The sequence below is a fragment of the Streptopelia decaocto genome (genome assembly GCF_964273445.1).
Source record: "Streptopelia decaocto genome assembly, chromosome: 7".
Taxonomy (NCBI): domain Eukaryota; kingdom Metazoa; phylum Chordata; class Aves; order Columbiformes; family Columbidae; genus Streptopelia; species Streptopelia decaocto.
The window spans coordinates 25,346,607-25,366,950 of NC_138661.1; the positions used below are offsets into that span (position 1 = coordinate 25,346,607).

At 53.4% G+C, this 20,344-nt stretch overlaps 1 protein-coding gene and 1 pseudogene across 10 annotated transcripts in view; one reads left to right on the forward strand and one right to left on the reverse strand.

Moving 5' to 3' along the window:
- The window catches only part of ABCD4 (ATP binding cassette subfamily D member 4), a 32,275-nt gene that overhangs the window by 7,212 nt on the left and 4,719 nt on the right, over window positions 1–20,344 (forward strand). For 4 of the 9 annotated variants that reach the window (XM_082057498.1, XM_082057500.1, XM_082057495.1 and 1 more), the window contains 12 exons: window positions 991–1,085; window positions 2,065–2,186; window positions 3,039–3,130; window positions 3,295–3,384; window positions 3,651–3,859; window positions 4,149–4,240; window positions 4,451–4,487; window positions 5,737–5,786; window positions 6,054–6,106; window positions 6,467–6,543; window positions 7,726–7,841; window positions 8,003–8,710. In XM_082057498.1, the coding sequence (XP_081913624.1) occupies window positions 991–1,085; window positions 2,065–2,186; window positions 3,039–3,130; window positions 3,295–3,384; window positions 3,651–3,859; window positions 4,149–4,240; window positions 4,451–4,487; window positions 5,737–5,786; window positions 6,054–6,106; window positions 6,467–6,543; window positions 7,726–7,841; window positions 8,003–8,098 (1,129 nt within the window). In that variant the 3' untranslated portion in view covers window positions 8,099–8,710. Of the gene's footprint in view, window positions 1–990; window positions 1,086–2,064; window positions 2,187–3,038; window positions 3,131–3,294; window positions 3,385–3,650; window positions 3,860–4,148; window positions 4,241–4,450; window positions 4,488–5,736; window positions 5,787–6,053; window positions 6,107–6,466; window positions 6,544–7,725; window positions 7,842–8,002; window positions 8,711–20,144; window positions 20,237–20,344 lie in introns of those variants that run through there. The other 5 variants (XR_014184537.1, XR_014184538.1, XM_082057496.1 and 2 more) reach the window with 4 other exon arrangements.
- On the reverse strand, window positions 8,834–20,131 carry LOC309442063 (acetyl-coenzyme A synthetase 2-like, mitochondrial; annotated as a pseudogene). Its single transcript, XR_014186705.1, has 14 exons — window positions 18,770–20,131; window positions 17,291–17,387; window positions 15,867–16,066; window positions 15,219–15,394; window positions 14,205–14,357; window positions 13,318–13,465; window positions 12,749–12,886; window positions 12,458–12,550; window positions 11,945–12,057; window positions 11,323–11,449; window positions 10,514–10,641; window positions 9,917–9,980; window positions 9,468–9,589; window positions 8,834–9,379 (listed from the first exon to the last, which is right to left on the reverse strand). The product of XR_014186705.1 is annotated as an acetyl-coenzyme A synthetase 2-like, mitochondrial (transcript).

Below are 20,344 nucleotides of genomic sequence, written 5' to 3' on the forward strand. Positions count from 1 at the left end.
TTCCTCACCTTTAACTCCTTGTGTCCAAGGCTTTGTCCTTTCTGAATGCTCAGCAGTGAAGATTGTAGCTCAGCAGTCACCTGACATGGGTTGTAGGGCAGTAATGCCAAATTGAATTCTAACCCCATGTACTTTTGAGAAATAAAATGTATCTTTCTAAGAACTCAGAATCTTTAGAACTGAGACTCTTCAGAAATCTTAATTTGTATTTTTGTTGTGCAGCTCCTGGCCCTGCCTGCTTGGGCCCCTGTGACTCCTTGTTGTGGGCAGCAGCTGCTGCAGCAGGCAGGAGCCTGGAGCTCTCTCTGCATTTTGCCACCTGAGGGCAGCCCAGCTCTGGCAAAGGAGCAGAAGGAGCTGCCACACTTGCTGAGGGCCCTGTTATGGAGCTGAGATATGCCTCCTGCAACCAGCTGAGCCTGGCCATCCCTGCTAGCTGCAGTGATGGGCAACCCCCTGATGCCCGCAGGATACCCCTGGGAAAGACGAGGTTGGCGGGCTGGGGTCACCTGCACTGGGGGCTGCACAGCTTGGGACTGGTCTGTGTCCCACTTCTCTGGGTTGGGAAGGAATGGACTGGGGCTGCTGGCTGTGTGGCCAGTGTTGGCTTGCTGTCATCTCCTGGCCTTGCCTCTGCCCTCTGCTTTTTAGCTCCAGCTCCCTCTGTTCCAACCAGGCTCTGCTTGGGAAGTGTGTGAGACCTTGGGTGTGCATAGCCCCAGGCCAGGGCCTTGCCTCACCTCCTTCTGTATGCAACAGCAGCACCCACAGGCTCTGAGAGAGATTTGCAGTGATGCTTTCTTCCTTGAGCTTCTTAATTGAAGCTCTTCAGGAAGGTGCTCTTGGGTGTTCAGTTACTGCTTAACAAAGAGCTGTTGCTTGGAGGCTACAGTGCCAGATCCTTGCCAAGACTCAGTCCTGGAGCCCATGCTTTGACCTTTTTGCAGTGCTCACAAGAAGTCTATAGCATGTTGCAATCTTACTTTACAGGGCTGGGCGAGTGGAGCACATGCGCACGGACCGGAGGCTGCAGAGCCTGCTGCAGACCCAGAGAGAGCTAATGTGCAAGGAGCTGTGGCTATACAGTGAGTGGGGAGTTTGGGGGGTGAAGTGAGGCATGTGGTAGCTCTGTTGTGGTGGCCCACAGGCTTGGGAACACAACTGCTAGAGCAGCAGTGCTGGGTGTTCCTCTTCCACCTCTTGCTGCTGCATGAAAGCCCCGAGGGTGGGCAAGGTGCCTCCTGCAGTTCTAAATGGCAATCCTGATGGGAAAAAGCCTTGTAGAGAGTGAAGGTGTGAAGGACCAAGCTAAGTCAGATTATGTAAGCCCAAAAAGAGGAATCTGCAGGAATCCCTGCTCTTTGTGGGACAGGCATTTCATGGTCAGGAAGAAGGGGAAAGGCTTGGGCTCTGGGAAAGGAGAAGACTTTGTGTATGTGGTTGGGAGCTATGGAAATTCTTTCCTAGAGACTCTGTCCCTTGAGCATAGTTGTCCTTTGAAAATCTCCTTCTCCCATTGTCAGTAGCTCCAAGTTTGGGTGTTAAATGACCACTGTCAAGACAGCTCTTCCTCATCTCAGCATAGTGACCTTCTGAGAAACATAAGGGATGGAGAGTCCTGTACGCACGTGTTTCTATCACAGTTTGGCATCTTCAGTCTTTCTGCCTGTCCTGTGCTCCAAGGCACACTTCATGGCCAACCATCTCACCCCGAGCTTCCTTTTTGCCTTCTATTCTGTTTTTTGGGGGTCAGCCAGGCCCCTGAAGAGTAGAAACAAGCAGGAAAAGTGGCTTTTGCCCCATGGTGGCTCTTGAGCTGTGTGTCTGGATGATGTTTCTCTACCTGTGGGCTTGCCCCAAAGTTCTCTTGGCTGTGCAAATGAGTTTTTAGCCTGGTGCTTGTGCTGTCCTGCGAAATTGGTTCTTTTGTTCCAGTGCATTGTGAAGGACTGAGGCAAGTCCGTGGGTCTTCTTCTGACTGGGCTCATGGGCTGCACTTGAGCCTGGCTGGGACAGAGGTTCCCACCACAACTCACTGTCTTCTCTCAATGTGCTTCTACCCAGTTGGGATCAACACCTTTGACTACCTGGGCAGCATCCTGAGCTATGTGGTCATTGCCATTCCCATCTTTTCTGGGGTCTACAGTGACCTGAGTCCTACAGAGCTCATCGCCCTGGTCAGCAAGGTGAGCTAAGGGTGACCTCCCAGACACCATTGTGAGTGTGCACTGAAGATGGAGGTTTCCTGGGGGGCTGGTGACATTGGGGCTGGATGACCTTCAGTGACTGACCTTCAGGTTAGGCTGTCCCTGCCCATGGTGGCATGAAAATGGGAGCTTGGAGCCAGCTGGTGTATGATTAACCTGGAGGTGAGAGCTGTCAAGGGTACCCCTATGAGTTTACTAGCCCAAACTTCTGTGTCTAGAACAAAAAAACAGGAGGTCAGAAAGCCTCTGGCTTTCAGTGGTGTGGGTGGGGATTGGGTCTGCACAGTGCTCTGGTCTGGGGTCATGCCCTGGGCTGCTGCCCATGGTAAGCCTGGCCACGTGCAAGGCTGAGCTGGCCTGAGTTTGCCTTCCTGGCCTGACTCATTCCCAGGTACTCAAAACTGGCTTGTGACAGAGAATGCAGAGCTAAAAATAGCAAAGTGAGCACTGTGGGCTGAGACGCTCTGCTCTCGGCCACATACGATGCTGGTGTGGGGCTGGTGGCGTGGATCTGTGTGACTTAGATGGGGTGAGCATGTTGGGCCCTGGGCTGGCCAGCAGACATTCTCTAAACACCATTCCTGGGTGGCAGGAGATGTGTCCACCTGGCAAAAACTGCCGTACTGAGCAGGGAAGCCTTGCTCCATCTGAATATCGTCATCATCGTCACTCCCACTGCCCTGGGTAACTCTCCACCCCTCCTTCATCTTGCTGGGACTGCTGATGTGGCCAGATGTTTGGACTCCTTGGCTGCTTCCTTGCAGCCATGAAGGAAAGAGCCATGCCCCAGGTCTGTGCTGACCTTTGCTCTGATGTGTGATTTCTCCCCAGAACGCCTTTGTTTCCATCTACCTCATTGGCTGCTTCAGCCAGCTCATAGATCTCTCCAGCACCATAACGGATGTAGCTGGCTACACACACAGGTGAGCTTCTTTCTAAGAGAGGGAAGCATGGGACAAGACTCTGCACAGGTCTGTGCTAAATAAATGAGAAATATTTGCTTGTGAGAGAGTATGGACAAGGTTGGATATTGTGAGGTGGCTGCTGGAGTTGTCCCTGGCATTCATGCAGCCTCTTGTTTGTCCAGGATTGGAGAACTGCAGGAGACCCTGCTGAGCCTTGGCAGAAAAAAAAATGATAACTACTCAGAAGCCAAAGCCAGCTGGGATTTGGACAAGTGAGTCTCCCCTCAGCAGTTTGCTGCCTTGCAGTGTTGGGTTGTCACGGGATGGAGGTGGCCCTTGGTGTAACAGCCTGCTGCATGCCGGTGGTTCAAGCAGGCAGTGCTCACCGTGATCTGACATTTGGGATGTGCGTGGGATGAGGCTGCTGTCACAGGGGCACAGGAGGTCTAAGGTGCAAAGGAATGTGCCTAATATTTACCAACCTCAGCATGATCACTTACCCCCAGATCTCTTCTCCTTTGTCTTGGTGGTGGTGCAGCAGCCATTCTGGGGAGGACCCAGTGCCAAGGGACACAGCTTTCCTTTTGGAGCGAGTGACACTTTCGGTGCCGTCCTCTGGCAAGCAGCTGATCAAGGACCTGAGCCTCAGGATCTCACAAGGGAACAGTGTGATGATTGTGGGGAACACTGGCACAGGGAAGACATCTCTCCTGAGGGCTCTGGGGGGACTCTGGGAGAGCACACGGGGTAAGGACTGCTGCTTGCCTCAGCCTTCTCTTCCTCAACCAGGACTGCCCCAAGTTTGGAAGGTGGCAGTGTGGGGCTGTGAGGCCAGTGCCACCTTGTGATGATGAATGTGTTGCTGATGCGTTGGAGCCACCCATCTCTGTGTTGCATATTCTGCTTTGCCTCTCATTGCTTTGCCCTGTTGTGCCCTGTTCTGGGGTTTGATGGCTACTCCATGGGGCAGGACTGCACAGGGCGTGTTAAGGAGTTGCTGGCTGTCTCTGCCAGCTTGATGTGTGTCTCTGTGCAGGGAGCATCAAGATGCTGACCTGCTTTGGTCCCCGGGGTGTGGTGTTCCTGCCACAGCGGCCCTTCTTCACAGATGGAAGCCTGCGTGAGCAGGTGAGCCCAGGGCTGGTTCTGCTCCGGCTCCAGCTCTGCTCCCAGCCATGGTCGTGTTCTGCAAACCTGTGTGCTGCAGAAAGGCCTGCAGAAGGGAGGATGCCTGTGGCTGCTCCTTCCCTCATGCCTGAACTCATGCCACCACTGTTGCATCTCTGATGGGCTGTATCCAGCTCCCTCTGACACAGCTTCTTTTGATCTGTTAAACAGGTGATCTATCCCCTGAAGGAGATCTATCCAGCTTCAGGTAAGTGGAAATCTATTAGAGCAATTAGCCAACCCTGTGGTGTCAGCTCCCTGTCCTGTACCCAGTGCAGCTTCTCCCCTACCATGCCTCATCAGGAGCACTCATTCATTTCACTTTAGCTGGTCACTGCTTTTCCCTGGAATATTTACCTTACTGTATGTTAAAGTCAGCTCTGCGTTCCCTCCCTTTCAGAGAGAACATGTTCTCTTGATGCTGTGAGGACAGTCTGGCTGTGCTTTCCATGTTGTAGTAGACCTGGTATAAGTCGAGGCACCTTGCTGCCCTCTAAACTTGCTGTAGGGACACATCTGGCCTGTCTAGTACAACCTGTCTTTGGGCAAACCATGTTTGCCTTTGTCTCATTTTCCATCCAGCTCCATCTTCCACTGTTCTTCTTTTTCAAATGATGTCCCAGGGCCTTGCATGCTGTTGAGGTCAGACTACGTAGACCTTTTTCCCTGCCCTCTTCCCAAGCCAGACCATGCATGTGCTCTGCTGCAGCTCACAGATGTCCAGGTTTAAGTTTCCTGTGCAATCTACTTGAGGTGAACCTGCTTTAGCTGGTGGGTTGTACTAGATGATCTCCAGAGGTCCCTTCCAAACCCAATCATTCTGTGATTCTGTCTGAGTGAAACAGTGCTATGTGCTGCTTTCCAACACTTGAGAGTCACAGTCTTGCAGAGAGTAACTGCAGCCATCAGCTACTGTTGTGGTCTTTCAGCAGCTTCAGAGATGTCCATGGCAGATGCACAGCCCTTCTGCTCAGCTTCCGTAGCAGCTGTATCAGCGTAAGAGTATGTTCTGGTCCACAGCTGGTTCACCTTGAGGTTTTTCCCACCCCCACTTAGGTTCCTTTTGCTGGCTGTTACCTGAGCAACTGCTCCCATGACTCCATTGCCTGCAGTGGGCAGTCAGCCATCAGACAGTGGCTGGTGAGCAGGGCCTTGGCAATTGAGGCCTGGATCCTTGTGTTCAGGCTGTGTCCACCTGTGACCATGGACTGAGCCAAGTCTCAGGTGTGTCTGTGGAGCCAAGCTGCTTCCTGGCATGCTGCTTACAGGCACAGTTAACATTTTTAGGGAAGGTCAGTCTTTGGGAGCTCTGTGTGCCAAAGCTCAGAACCTCATATAGTCAGTTACACTGGACCTTGGGAGATCCTCCAAACCTTCCCTCTTGCCCCACCAACTCCTTGCAGCTGTGGCCTCAGCACACATTGACTCTGTTTATGCTTTACTGCATTCTCCCCTAGGATCTGCAGATGATGAGAGAATTGTGCGATTCCTGGAGCTGGTTGGGCTGGTGAGTCCCCGGTAGAGCTGCTGCTGTCTTGCCTGGTACTGCCAGTGAAGGAAGAGGCAATGAAGTTTTGTGGCAGCACAGTGTAACTGTGTGCTGCACACATACAGGGACATTGTCTGCAGCTGGGACAGGATGGTCTGTGGGACAGGAAGAGGAGAAGGGATACAGAGCAACTTCAGTTCAAGCAGGAAAAGAGAGAGTAGCAGGAAGGGGGCGATTATGGACAGGGCTGGGGCTGTGCTCACAAGTCTCCTGTGCTCTCTACAGACTGATTTGTTGGCAAGGGCTGGAGGTCTGGACGAGCCGGTGGACTGGAACTGGTAAGGGAGCTCATCATCTGCCTGAATTTGGGTGATCCCTTTGGGTGGGGAACACTTCCAAGGAGATGCACATGGCTGCTGGACTTACAAACATCTGTTTCCACCTGTGTCCTGGGGAAGGTGGGCAGTGTAAAGGGGCAAAGCCTTCATGCCCAAGCATCACTGTCAACAGTCACCAGCCATGCTGCTCTGCAGGCAGCTGACTGTGCGCAGCAGTGTGAAGCCGGTCCCAGCATGGTGGGGGCACGGGGGACACAAGGGACAGCTCCTTCCTGGGATCTCCAATATTAGCAACCATAAGCTCATCAGCAGACAAGCTGTCTTTGTGGAGGGAGATTTTGAATGTTGACCCTGCTGCAGGTGTGACATCCTGTCCCCAGGGGAGATGCAGAGGCTCTCATTTGCACGGCTCTTCTACCTCCAGCCAAAATATGCAGGTGCGTGAGTGACTGTGAAATAATAGAGGAAAAAACAAAGGTGGTGCCCTTGGTGTAGGGAAGCTGGTGCAGAGACAGTTCATGAAATCCCTTCTTTGCTAGGAATATGCTTCATCTTGGCCATTACTTTAGCAGCGTAGCACACAGAGGATTCAGGGCTGAAAATATTTTGTTATCTGTGTGGAGGGTGGTAAATCAAGAGGCTGTGTATAAGACATTCCCTTCTTAGGGAACCAGTGATTTATGTTCTCAGTCCAGATCCAATGGCACCTTAGGGAGCCCCCTGTCAGCTTGCTCATGAGTTGCCACAAAGAAGTGTGCGTGCTAGGGAGCAGGGTGTCAGCTGCCGTAGCTGAAGCTCATGAACCTCTATAGGGTTGTGGAAGCAATGTGGGAAATTTAGCTGTAACGCAGCAAAAGAAGACAAGGAGTGATGGGGAAAACGATCCTGAGAGATCTCAGTAGTGCCCATTTGCAGATGGGGCTAATTCCTTTTGCACATCTAGATGGCTAGTGATGGCTGGGGGTTGCAGGGGCTGTTGGGGTACTTGCTGTGAGGGCCAGGGTGGGTGTGGATGAACAGAGCCAGTGTCAGTAGCAAATAGCCACATGTAAGTATCTCTCTTTCCCCTCAAGCGGCACAGCTCGGTGCTGTCTGGGCAGAAGGAACCTGTGGATTGCAAGCTAAAAGCTGTAGAGATTATGTAAGACAAATTGAATTTTTCTGCTCCACATCTGTAGGATTTACCCTGAACTGACAGGAAGGTGTCCCAGGCCATCCTGGCTGCTCTAGGTGGGGTCTGGGTGGGAGTGGTGCACAGGTTCCTGCTCAGCCTGGTGCTCTGGGGCATGGCCCACCTTGGGAGGGTTTCATCTTGGCTTTCACAGCAGTGGAGGTGAGGCAGTGGCTGGCAACTGTTGAGAGAGAGGAAGATGTCAGCTGCGCTGTTTGAGTGGATTTGAGGGCTTGTGGGGAAGGGCACTTTCCCTGTTGGCTGACACTAGCTGTGCCAGAGGAAAATCAGGGTCCTTAGGCTTCTCCTCATTTGTCTTCTGCAGATGTTCTTGGTGAGCTTTGGTTAATATGTGAAATGTTCTCAGCAGTTGCTGGTCTTTTGCCCAGAGAGAGATGATCACTCGGGAAGAAAGGGCATTTGTGGGGCTTATGGCTTTTTTTTTCAGTGCTAGATGAAGCCACCAGTGCCCTGACGGAAGAGGTGGAGCATGAACTGTACCATGTGTGCCTTCAGCTGGGCATGACACTGATCAGCGTGGGACACAGGGCCAGCCTGGAAAAGGTGCAAGGGGAGGCAGCACTCCATGCTGTGGTGGGAAGACCAGGGGGAGGTAGAGAGGGTCCCCAGCGAGCAGAGGGGAGTGACTGAGGCTGGAGACGCTCAGGGTGGGAAGATATGACCTCACAGAGACATCCCTCAGTCATTGCGTTATTGAATTGCAGTTCCACAGATGGATTTTGAAACTTCATGGGGAGGGAAGATGGGAGCTCACCCGGTGCGAGAAGATGAAGCGGCTCCCAGCTGGAGAAGGATGCTGAAAGGCATGCTGTTGTTTGGCCAGCCGCAGATCCTGCACACGCATGGGAGAGCTCTGCCTAGCAGACATGGGGCTGCTGAGCCAACAGCTGTCAACAAGGGATTCATCCAGTGCAAGACCAGTTCTGCAATTTGCTGGTGGACGCAGGGCCAAGTCTGAACTTGTGGTGTGAGATTCTGCCAGGAGCAGACACATCTATGCCACCCTTCTCCCAATCCCCTTCTCTTACCTCCCTGCCTTTCATAGGGGAAGGGGCTGAGCTGCTAGGCTGCCCAAAGAGAAGATGCTGCCTCATGGAGCTTGCAGAAGCAATGGCCAGAGGAGCCTCCACTTGTGCATGGTTCAGTGGTGCAAGGCTGGGATACAGCCTCCTGTTCTGCCCTCTGTGCCTCACTGGGACCTCCGTCTCTTTGATACACAGTTCTGCAGAACAGGCTTCTGTACCAGTGGCTGTGTCGAAGGTTGTGCTCCCCAGCAGGAGCCAAGGGATGAACTGTAAGGGAAGGAGATGGCTGGCACAGAGAAGGACATGTCTCTGCTCTCCTTATGACACAGGGTTACAGGTCTAAGGAACATTTTTGTATTAAAATCTGGGGCCTGTTTTCCAATAATATTTATAGAGAAGAGTCAGTAGTTGTTAACCTGGCTGCTGCATCTTTTCCTTCTGGGGTTGCTTTGGAGGAGGTGCTTGAATATTGGCGGCGCTCTTAGACTAGTCTACTGAAGAGCAGAGCAGGGTAGGAGTAATATACCTATCCAGGGCTGCCTGTAGTATCCTACCTTGCTGCTATTGCCACAGCTACTGCAAGGCACAAGGAACCCACTGAGGGCTTTTGGCTTTCTGTGGGTCTTTCCTCTAAGGAGGAAACACAGCTGGTCTCCCCTTACTGTTCTGCCTATGATGTATCATGTTTTTTTCCCTGCCTCCCACAGGAGTGTGAAGACAGAGGTTTTGAGGGTCTCTGTTGTGCAGAGGTCACTCTGAGACTGCAGTGGAGGTAACAGCCCCTGAGAACTCACTGAGCACCATTTGCTTACTGATATTTCTGGATGTGGCCCCAGTTCTGCAGTGAAGGACCAGGAGATGGCTGCTGACAGAGGCAAGCTAGCAGCTCTTCTGCCTTTCCACCAGATGCTTGTGTCCCTCTATGATCTGCTGCACAGCTTCATGGTCATCCAGGGTGGTTATGTCCCCAAGGTCACTGGCCTTGCCCTCCACAATTTTCCTTAGCACCCGACGCATAATCTTCCCCGAGCGTGTCTTTGGCAGCCGGTGCGTGACCTGTAACAGGGAGGAGCAGAGCTAAGGCTGAGGGAAGGGGGTTCACCAGGCTGCCAGAGTGAGTGCTGGGTCAGCCTACAGGCGTTACCTGAACGTACTCTGGAGCTGCATACTTTGCAATCTTCTTGGAGATCAGCTCCCGTAGTTCAGCAGCAAGAGTCTCCTGCGTGTAGCTGCTGCCCTTCTTCAGCACAGCAAACACGTAGGCTCCTGGCAGAAGGACCATGGGGTTACTGGGCAGTGTGTGCAGGGTCTTCCTGAGAGGCTGCCTGGACCTCCTGCCAGGAGAGTTGCCTCTCTGCTGGTGGCCTTGGGGAATACTCAATACCATGAGCTGTAAGTGCTTTTGACCACAGCATTTGCACCTCGTGCAGAACCCAACTGGTTGCAGTGTAGCTTGTGATGGCTGTGTCAAGATCCCCACTCGGGGGTGTTGGCACAGCATTGCTACCAGTGGTTGGTGTGACAGTGCTATTTCCCACTGCATTGCAACAGCCCAGGACAGGCATTTTGGGTGCAGGAACGCAAGTGTCTCACCTTCTCCCTTGATCTCATGTGCATAGCCGATGACAGCAGACTCCGCCACTGCCACATGGTGATTCTGGAAGAAAACAGGGCTAGGGTTTGTCTCAGCACTTTTCAGCAGTCTGGCTGCCACCTGGGACCCGCCCTGCCCTGGCTTGGCTGCTGCAGCCCACAGTAATGTGGAGCAATAGGAAAGGGCCTCAGGTGGTCTCTGCCCTTTTTCCTTCTTGCCTTAGCAGGTTGGTCTGCAAAGACAAGTCTTTCCCCCTGTCTCTGGCTGATTTAGGCTTGCACCTTCTAGACACTGTTGTGCGCCTCCAGATTGCTCCACTAGGTCCCACAACCTTTACTGGCCCATGGATGCTTTGGGATTTGCCTGCTTACAGCATCAAGCATATCAGGCTTTGTACCTCTCTTGCTGCAGAGTGAAAAGGGAGGGGAGAGGGTGGGAAGCTGTTCCTGCAGGCAGGCCATGTGTCCAGCAGTGCTCCCTGAAGCTACAGCAGCAGCGTGTTTCTCTCTGGGTATTTCCAAGAGGCTTCCCTGGGCACCACCAGTGCACCTTCGCTGCCCCCTCAAATGGCTTTACCTCCCACCCACACCTCTTACCACAACATCTTCCACCTCTGCAGTGCCCAGCCGGTGCCCGCTGATGTTAATGATGTCATCCAGCCGTCCTGTCAGCTGGTAGTAGCCCTCACTGGTACGATACGCACCATCCCCAGTGAAGAAAAACCCTGCAGGGGCCAGAACCACACCATCATCAGTTGTTACAGTGAGCTTGTGAGCTACCCACCAGTCACATTCTCACCTTGACCCTTCTCCTCTGTTGACACCAGGGCTCATGTGCTCTGCTCCTTCCTCTCAGCTGCTCCAGGTGAAGGTGCCTACCTTCCTTATTAGTCGTCTGCCTCTGTTGCTACCTGCTCCGTCACTGGGCTCCTTTCCTCATTCTGCAGTGTGCTAATGCCTGTCATGCCTCATCACCACGGGCTGGGAACACTTTGCCCCAGCGCAGGTACCTGTGGTCCTGCTGCTTGACCCGTTTGCTTCACATGGAGACACACACTTGGGCTTGCTCAGTGCCTCTGTATGAGCGACAGGAGCCAACAGGGTTTGCAAGAGATGCACCAAGAGGCCTCTCTGTGCTTGAGGGCATTGGAGGCAGAAGGAGAAATCCAGTGCCATAAAACCACATGTGATCCAATGGGGAAAGTGAGTGACAGAAGCCTATTCCCATGGCAGTGATGAGGTCTCAGGCAGGGACAGATGAAGGCCCTCAACACCGTGGGGAGTGTAGAAGAATGAAGCAACAGTGCCAGCTCTCCCAAGTCCTGCCCTGTGCAGAAAGCCAGCAGGCAGACCCAGGCGTACCAAACCAAACACCTCTGCCGTGACCTGCCACAATGTCTCCTTACCTGGATAAGGAGTCAGGTAGGTTTCCAGAAATCTCTTGTGGTCTTTGTAAATGGTTCGTGCCATACCTGGCCAGGCTTGTGAGATGCACAGGGCTCCAGAGATGTTGTTTTCCCGAAGGACATTTCCCTGCAAAATAGTTACGTTTAGTAACCATGGCTGAGGGTACTTGGGTTGTTTAGTCATTGCCTATTTTTAGCACTATGTCCAGTAACAACCCTATGATGGCAATGTCAGGGAAGGCAGTGAGGGGTGTCCTATGCCCCTGGCTCCAAGGGGACAGGCCCAGTCTCTCCCAGAGGAGGTCTGCCACCAGCTGCTTGCTGTGCTGGGACACAAGGCTCATCCAGGGAGGCTGGCTGTCCCTGCCCAGCTACCTCACCCTGGAAAGGCCAGTAGAGAACCCAAGCACAGCCCATCTTGTCAGGACAGAGCAAGGTAGAAAACAACTGGACTTCTGCACTAGGTGCAAGAACAGCTTTACTGGTAGTCCCTTTCTGGTAAAGAGGGTGGCCATCTAGCAGAGGTGAGCAGGAAAGGAGTTTGCAGATTTCCACACCTGTCTGCAAGCACCTGGGGTAAAGTGAGCTGAGCTGGTGCTGGGGCTGCAGGTTAAAAATGTACCTTGTCATCCAGGAGGGAGGGGCTGATCCCAAAAAAAGGTCTCATAGCCATGCCTGGAAGGATTTCAGCTCCAGGATTAGAAGGACGAGGTGAGATACAGATGCCTCCTGTTTCTGAAGAAAAAGAAGCTGTAATGCTCATCAAAGTCAGGGGCAAGAGGAAAGCCAGGTAGCACTGCTTGGCCAACAGCCTTTGCCCTGGCCCTTGCTGCATGCTGCTGGACCACAGCTGAGGCTGGGTTTGCTGGGGAGCGGGAAAAGGCTCTTTGCAGAAGGATGATCCTGCTCATTTAGTTCAGCAGAGATCAGCTCCCTACCACCACCTCCCCTGTGTTTCTCTGGCATAGTTTTAAAGGCCATTTATCTCTTTCATGTTTTGGTGCCTATGGCCCCTTACGGCATTGCTCATACAAGAGTGCCAGTAACAACCATTCCCGCTTGGCCAACAAAGCAGCAAGTCACTCCTACAGCCTGGGAGAGCAGAAGCTGGAACAAGGGGTCATACACATCTCACCAGTTTGCCACCACGTGTCCACTACTGGGCACCGTGTCTCGCCGACCACACGAAAGTACCACTCCCACGCCTCCTTGTTGATGGGTTCCCCCACTGCAAGGGGAAAGACAACAGAGCTGAAAGATCAGGTCAAAGACACAGCTTCCCAAGGCCTGCTCATGGAGTCACCCCCCAAATAGGAGAGTCTGCCCACTTTCTACTCTCATATGCTGTTACTCTTGGCATTTGTGGGAAGAGGCAAAACCTGTTGTTCAAGGATGTGCTGCTCCAGCCCATGCCACCAGCAGTTACCTGAGCCAAGCACTTTGAGAGAAGAGCGGTCATACTTCTTCACCCATTCATCGCCGTATCTCAGGAGCAGGCGGATGGCAGTGGGTGCCCCATAGAAATGGTTAATTTTTAACCTCTCCACTGTTTCCCAGTAGCGGCCTGGAATGGAAACAAGGCCAGTAACCATCTGCACAGGACCCCCAAGACCAAGAGAGAGGGAGAGGAGGTGAGAGGAAGGGCTCTCCAGCAGTGCCTGTACCCTCAGCTAAGTTAACCCCACTCTGGGAATGACTAAAGCAGCCCAGGAGCAGCTGCAACCCTTTTTCTTCCACATCACCTAGCTCTGCTACTCTTCCTGCTGCAGGGAGGGACAGGGAGAAACAACTTCACCCCTAGAGAAGCAGCAGTGGCTTCCTAACCAGAGGAAAAGTCCCTTCCCCTTGCAGCTCTCGGCTGGGCACAGCCCACAGTCTGTTCCTGCGGAGGCAGAAGCATTGCTGTCTGTGTCCTGGCATCAAGCCGCCAGCTGCCCACCCCGCACAGGGTGGCTGTGGCTTATCCCAGCTCCCTCTAGATGCCTTCTCACTCACCAGGGTTAGGATGGATGGGAGTGCTCTCATAAAGGACTGTAGTGCCGCCATTGCAGAGAGGGCCATAGACCACATAGGTGTGCCCTGTGATCCAGCCAATGTCTGCCACACAGCCAAAGATGTCTCTGTCCTGGTAGTCGAACACATACTGCTCAAGAGAGGAGAGTCAGTGAGGGGGATAGGGACAACCTGGGCTTGCCCTCCTGGCAAGGAGGACAACCAGGAACAGTGTACCCTCACTTAGCCATAATGTTATTACATCCTTCCATCTTCACACCACCCCTGCAGGGACACCTTCTTCCTGCAGAGTTTTATTATATTATCATAGTATTATTATATTATTGAGTGCTTTATGAAGTTGCAGGAGGAAGGGAGACCAAAAAACAAAACTAACTAACAGCCAAAGGAGAAAGCTACAGCCCTTTCTTCCTTCTACTGGTGTCTAGACAAGGCTGATCCAAGTATCCTCTAGTATCAAAGCAGGAGAACTTTCAGGGTGAGGATGGACCCTCCACACCCACAGGACCACATTGAAGGCAAGGAGTTGTAGGCAAAGGCGGGGTGGTAGAGGCCTCCATGAGCCACCCACAGGCATTACTAGGCTCCAAATGCACCATAAACCCTCAGGAAAACCCTGAGCTCAGCAAGGATCCCAGCAGAGGAGCTCAAAGGAGTAAGTTTTTGGGATGCCCTGCTTCTGAGCATGTGTTGCTCTTCCCCACTACCTGTAGGCAGATGTGCTCTACTGAGCTGATGCTCTAGGAGGGCTTCCCAGAGACTGTGTTCTGGATAAAGATGATCTCATGGTGCAACAAGACACCACATCTATTCCCTGCACCGTCCATGAACTGCCAGCTCACAGGCACTCTGTGGCTGGGTTCCATTACCTTGTGCGTGAGAGCAGCAAACAGCAAATAACCAGCTTGGGAATGAACTAGGCCCTTGGGTTTGCCAGTGCTGCCTGATGTGTAGAGAAGGAACAACATGTCTTCACTGTCCATGACAGCGGGTTCACAGTGTGCATCCTCCTTCATCATCTCCTGCAGGAGAGAGCACAGCCATTGTCTCTCAGGCTCTCACAGGCTTCCCTGTGTTGTCCCTACATCCACATGTGCACTTCTCCCCTGAGCATCTTCCAAGCACCTGCACTACCCGTCTCCCCACATACTGTCCCCCCCCACCTCCCCACCTGCACCCCCTTGCTCCCCATCCTGACCTCTCTTTCACTGTGCTGAGCTGGCAAATGTTGTCGTCAGCCAGAGCAGACCTGCTGAGTAAGAGGCAGCTATTTTTACTCTGCTGCTGCTTTGACCAGCACAGAATTCTTCCAAGAAGGCTTTCTAGCACTGATTGCTTGCAGATGGGATGAGCAGAGGCAGAGAGACCTCTCTGCAGCCCCAGGGAGCTAACAGAAACACAGAGCAGGGGCTCACCTCTTCAGAAGAAGTGCTCCATGCTGGCAGCCTGGCCATCCTGGGTGCCACAGATAAGGAGCACATGAGCAGCCTCTCTGCCTGCTTACTTGGACACCAGCTGCCAGCGGCGCTCACAGGGGGTGCCAGGTCTGCCAGCAGAGCCGCGTGTGACAGTGCAGTGGCTGTACAAGGCTGAACTCACATGTCAGTCCGCACCTGGGGTGTTTCTAGCCCCTGGTCCACCCTGCTACTAGTCCTGGTTTGCACTGCCTGCCCATGACAGTATAGGGCTGGTGTGCAGGAACAGACTCTCCTGAACTTGAGTGTAGCTCCAGCTGCTGCTGCTGCAGGACAATGTCCCTACACCATGTCAACACCAGAAAAACTGTCATGGCTAGCCAGGACCTTATCTCCACGCTCTGTCCCTGCTCCCAGATGAGGCACATTGCCCATGGGAAGCAGCAGTAGTGCTAGGCGGCCTCTCACCTCCTCCAGCGGCACATCCATGGCTGTCATGGGAACCTTGCTATCAGTCCTCATGGAAACCAGAACCCGTTTCACTTCTGGGCACTGCTTCACAGCCTGGTCCACTGTCTTCTTTAGCTGAATAACCTTGCCACCTCTCAGCCCCTGGTTCACTGTGATCACTGTCTCCGACTGGGCTGCGAAGGCAGAAGAACCACATAAGCAGCTCTACCCCTCTTCATCCATCACACAGCAGTTTGGCTCTGCCATGACCCTGCACTTCTCCCACCGTCTCCCAGCCCCTGTTACTCATGCCCTCCATTTAGCAGAAACAGCAGCTTTGCATCTTTGTTTGCCATTCATTCCTGCCTGTGTTGCATCCTCTCAGAAGAGGCGCTGTATCCTAGGCCACTTCAGTCCCTTGGATGAAGGAGAGAACCAGTCCATCCTATGGGCTGGAAAATATTTAGTGAGCCTGTGTGGTTTCCTGGGGTGCTAATCCCTGCTCTATGGCCACGTCATGGCAGGCCACCCTCACTGAGTCCAGGGAGTCTTACTCAGGAAAGTTTTGCTATCAGCGCAACCCTGAGCCTCCCCAGCTGCCAAACCAACAAGCTCGACACTGTCCCCCAAGGGAAACACACATCCCTATTACCCACTGGCTCTTACCATCCCGGATCCTGTCTGCAAGGGACTCTGCGCTGAACCCAGCAAACACCACAGCGTGCACAGCCCCGATGCGGGCACAGGCTAGCATGCTAGCCACCGCCAGTGGGCATGGGGGCATGTAGATTGTCACCCTGTCACCACGTTTCACCCCTTGACGTTTTAAGGTGTTCCCCAGGCGGCACGTCAGCTCCAGCAGTTCCCTGCCCAAAAAAGCAATGGCACAGTTAGAGACTTCTTTGCAGATCTCACCAGTGTGCATAAAGATGGGGGGGCCTCAGCTGTGCAGCTTACATCCCTGTGTACCTTAACCCCCCACACTGGGAGTCCATGGGAGAACTATAAAATATCAGTGGGAAGGAGAAGACAGTCACTAACATGGGCCATTATTTATGGAAAATAAATAAATCAGAATGGCTTCTGTACAGAGCCTGACACTCTCTCTGGCCAGCATGAGGAGCAAGCCATAGGGCCAGCAATGGCCACTGGCAATTTGTCTGGCTCAGCAAGCCCACACCACCTCAGCTGACTTTCCCAATGACAATTCTTATCAGCCCATACAACTGAAGAAACACAGTGCCCTGCAAGGATAGAGGCTAAACAGGGCGAGTCTGATAACTTCCCCCATGAAAACAGGGCCTTGTGCTTTGCTAAAGCTGACAAGGTCAAGTCCTCCAGAGCTTGTGCCCGCCAGTGAGAACAGCAGTTGTAGGAAAGCAGTGAGCAAAACGATGCCTCTCCTGAGAAGCATCCCTCCCAGAATCCATGGCTTGGCTGTCAGTGACTCATTTAATGGAAGGGCTCTCCATGCAGGGAGACTGGCAGGGGTGGATGGTCACGTTTATCGTGTGAGGTCTGGAGCCAGAGAGGACAGAGGGACTTGATCTGTGTGCAGAGGGATGTAAGTGGATTTTGCAGTGGAAACTGGGAGAGCAGACAAACTGAGCTGGAAGGTGGGGGGGCCCCAGACCAACCTAGCAAGGCTGGACAGGCAGCCCCCACAAAGAGCCAAACCCAGCAGTGTTGCTGATGTGTGGATGAGCATAGGACCTCCCAGCACCCATGTGGCTGTGAATCTGGCCTCTCTTGCAGACCATTCACCTCCAAGTTTAGACACCAGGAGCCTTGCTAGGAAGGCACATGTGTGACTTTCCCATGTGATCTTACTTACAAGCATTGCGGTGCTGCCTCAAGGGGCTTACATCTGCCTGCCCACCCGGGGTAGGGACCCCTCGGGCCCGAAGGGTTAATCAGGGTGTAGGCTGAAGTCTCAGATCAGTGCAGGCAAGCCAACAGCCACCATACTGTTGATCTCTCTATACAAAAAAATGCTGCATCCCCTCACGTGAAGCACATCAGCAGATCAGCCCTGTGCAGTGCTCATGCACGCTGTGACATGTCTCATATGCTTAGAGGTAAATACTGACCTGTACGTGACACGCACCTCCTCTCCTGGTTCATCCTTCTCCCAGATTAAGGCCACTTTGTCTGGGGCTACATGGACATGTCGATCCAGACAGTTCACTGGAAAAGATGAACCAGCCTCATTGCCAGAGCAACCCTCAGTAACTCTTACCTCCCGTAAAGCCAGCACTGGCAGCCCCATTTTCAGATCAGAGTCAGGGCTGTGTGTGAGTCTCTTCTGTACCAGCCTTGTGCATCCACTGGAATAATCTTTGTGGATACCAGCCAGCAGACCACAAGCACCAACCCAAGCTCATTACACTCCTCAGCACTCCAATACCTGACAATCCCCACTATCAGCTTCCCCATTAATTGCAACCTAATGCAGTCCAAAACAAAAAGTGCTTGAAGTTGCTTTGGAGGTCACATCCCCAGTGGCCTCAGAGGGCCTGGCAAACATTAACTCAGCCATGACTCCACCCAGCGCTGCCTTGCAGCTGCGTCTGGCGTGGACTAGGGCAGATTTTCAGTGGCTGTGCTCCTAAATAACAAATGTAGGATGAGGCAAAGCTCTGCACAGGAAGGCTGGAGGGTGCATTTGTCCAAGATGGAGGAGACCAAAGGCCAGGCGTGCACAGCTCCTGGCTTTCCAGGGACATGGTAGGCTGAGGCTTTGGCTGTAATTCTTCTGTGAAAAGTTTCCTACATTGCTGGCAGCTGCAGTTTCCTCAGAAGCCTTGTTCCCCTCTTTGTTTTCCTCAAACGCGCTACTGAGGTCATGGGATGGTGTAGCAGCCCCAGTTTGCATACCAAAATGCCTTTTTCTCCTCACCATTTGTAGTTGTACAGTAGAGAAAGAAACACACACGGAAGGGGGAACAGTAAGACCTCAAATCCCAAAGGCAAATAACCACTGCTCTCCTACCCAAATAGACTGTGTAGGACATGATTTCTGAGGTCTTGTTTTGTATTTTGGACACTGGGACCAAGAGCACTGTAAGCAGGACACAGTGTCACCAGCCCCTATGTCTTCCCCTGGTAGCCCCAGCCCACAGAAGAAGAGCCTCGCATGGCTGTGGGGACCTCCAGTACCACCCATTGCTCCTGCATTTTGCTTTCTGCAGATACAGACTGCCTTCACTGCGCAGGGACAGCCTAGTGCAGCACTGCCTGCTGAATGCACAGAGTTCAGCGCTGTTGCCTGTGGTCCTGCAGAATGGAACTGCTGAGCTGCTATGTGAGCCATGGGAGCTGAGGGAGAGCAGCCTGGCTCCCAGCACACCCTCATCCAGCTGCAGCCCTGGCAGCGAGAGCCAGTTGCTCCCTTAGGACCAGCTGCATCACTACACTACAGCCATTGCAGGACGAACTAGACCTTTGGAGCGTCCTCCTCACTCCAACCCTTTAACTCTGCTCCTGCAGTCTGCTCCCAGGGCCAAAGATCTTTGCAGAGAGGCACCCACAGGCACTTAGAGGGCTCCCACGTCCGTCTCCCTCCTTACCTGCCACGTTGAGCTGCCCACCGAGGAACCAGGAGACCCTGCCCTGGCGCAGGTCGCAGTCCTGGACAGAGTGGAAGGGAGTGATCCAGGTGAGACGGCTTCTCCCTAGCGCTCCCCAGAAGGCGTCCCCCTGCTCCACCGACACCTTGTACAAGCCTTGGTGGTCCTTGGGTCTGGGAAAGGCGACGGCTTCAGGCATGTAGGCAGTGAGGGGCCCATGGCTCCAGGCTCGGGCAGCCACTGACCCAGGGGAGCATCTGGGACCCCAAGGAAGAGCTTTAGGGCAGAGAGCCCTGGCCAGCAGCCTAGCCATCATACCAGGGCACCTGCCTCTTATCAAGGAGACGGGTGCCTGGAGCCCTCACAGCCGCTTGGGACACCTGACCTGGCCAAGACAGGCCCCTGTGAGGTCTGGGGCTACGTTGCCCTGGGCTGACTGGACACAAAACAGTTCTCCCGTGCAGGGAACCCCTTCTCCTCTGACTCATTCCTCCCCTCCTCTCTCCCAGAGCACTATGGGAAAAATGAAATTCAATCCCTTTAAGGGAGGGCAAAAGGGTGGACTGTAGAAATATTTAACTGAAAATAACCTTCATGATAATTTGAGTCCTGACGGCTGCTCTTGAACGGGAGCCAGGTTGAGCGGGTGCCTGGGCACCCCATGGGGACTGAAGCGCCTGGGCCATGCTCCACCAGCCTGCTCCCAGTCTCTTGGGGATAAGCTGCACCCCTGGACCACTCTGCTTTGCCCCTACCTGCCTGTCTTCCACCTCTCTCTATTCACCCTCATCCCCTTGCTCCCCACAGCCCCCTGGCTGCAGCCCCCTGGTCCTCTGCCAGCCATGAGGGCAGCCCAGGGCAGCCCACCTGTAAATGTTAGGGTCCCATCCATGCTAGCCTTGGGTGACAGGACCATCTCCTTCCCAGAATTAAAGCCCATTCCCTGCAGAGCACTGGGCTGTGGTGTCTCTGGTGGGCCAGGGAATGTTTTTCTCCTGCGGCTGTCTGCTGCAGGACGGGGATATTGTATCCCATCCCACCTCACTGCTGGGTGACTATCAGAGCTGTCTCCCCTGGCATGCTGGGCTGGGCTCTCTGCCTCCTCCCAAACACTTCAGACAGGCCTGAACCACAGGGTGGACTAGAAGCACTCAATGATGCCATGGTAGATTGAGGTGCTGGTTTGGCATGAAACACTGCAGCACATCTAACACCAAGATCTCCCACCACCTGCTGTAGCCAAGCTAAGCTGCCTCCATGCCTCCAAACGTCTGTCTGCCTTCCTCTCCTTCAGGCCCTATATAAGTAGTGGTTTTTTAAGGCAGAGCTTGGAGGTTTCCTTAATTTCACTGACCAGGTTCCCCTCCCTTCCTAGAGGGCACAAGAGAAGAGCAGAAGAAAGCTCTCCCTGCAGGCAGGGCTGTTCTCAGCCAGACACACCAATGGGATCTACAGCAGTGATGAGAGGTTAGTAGATCTCTTCTGTGTTCTTCATAGTACGACACCTCTGGTGGTCTGCAGGGCTGATATCTTGGGTGAACAGGTTGGACACCAGTATGAGAGACAGGTGCTATT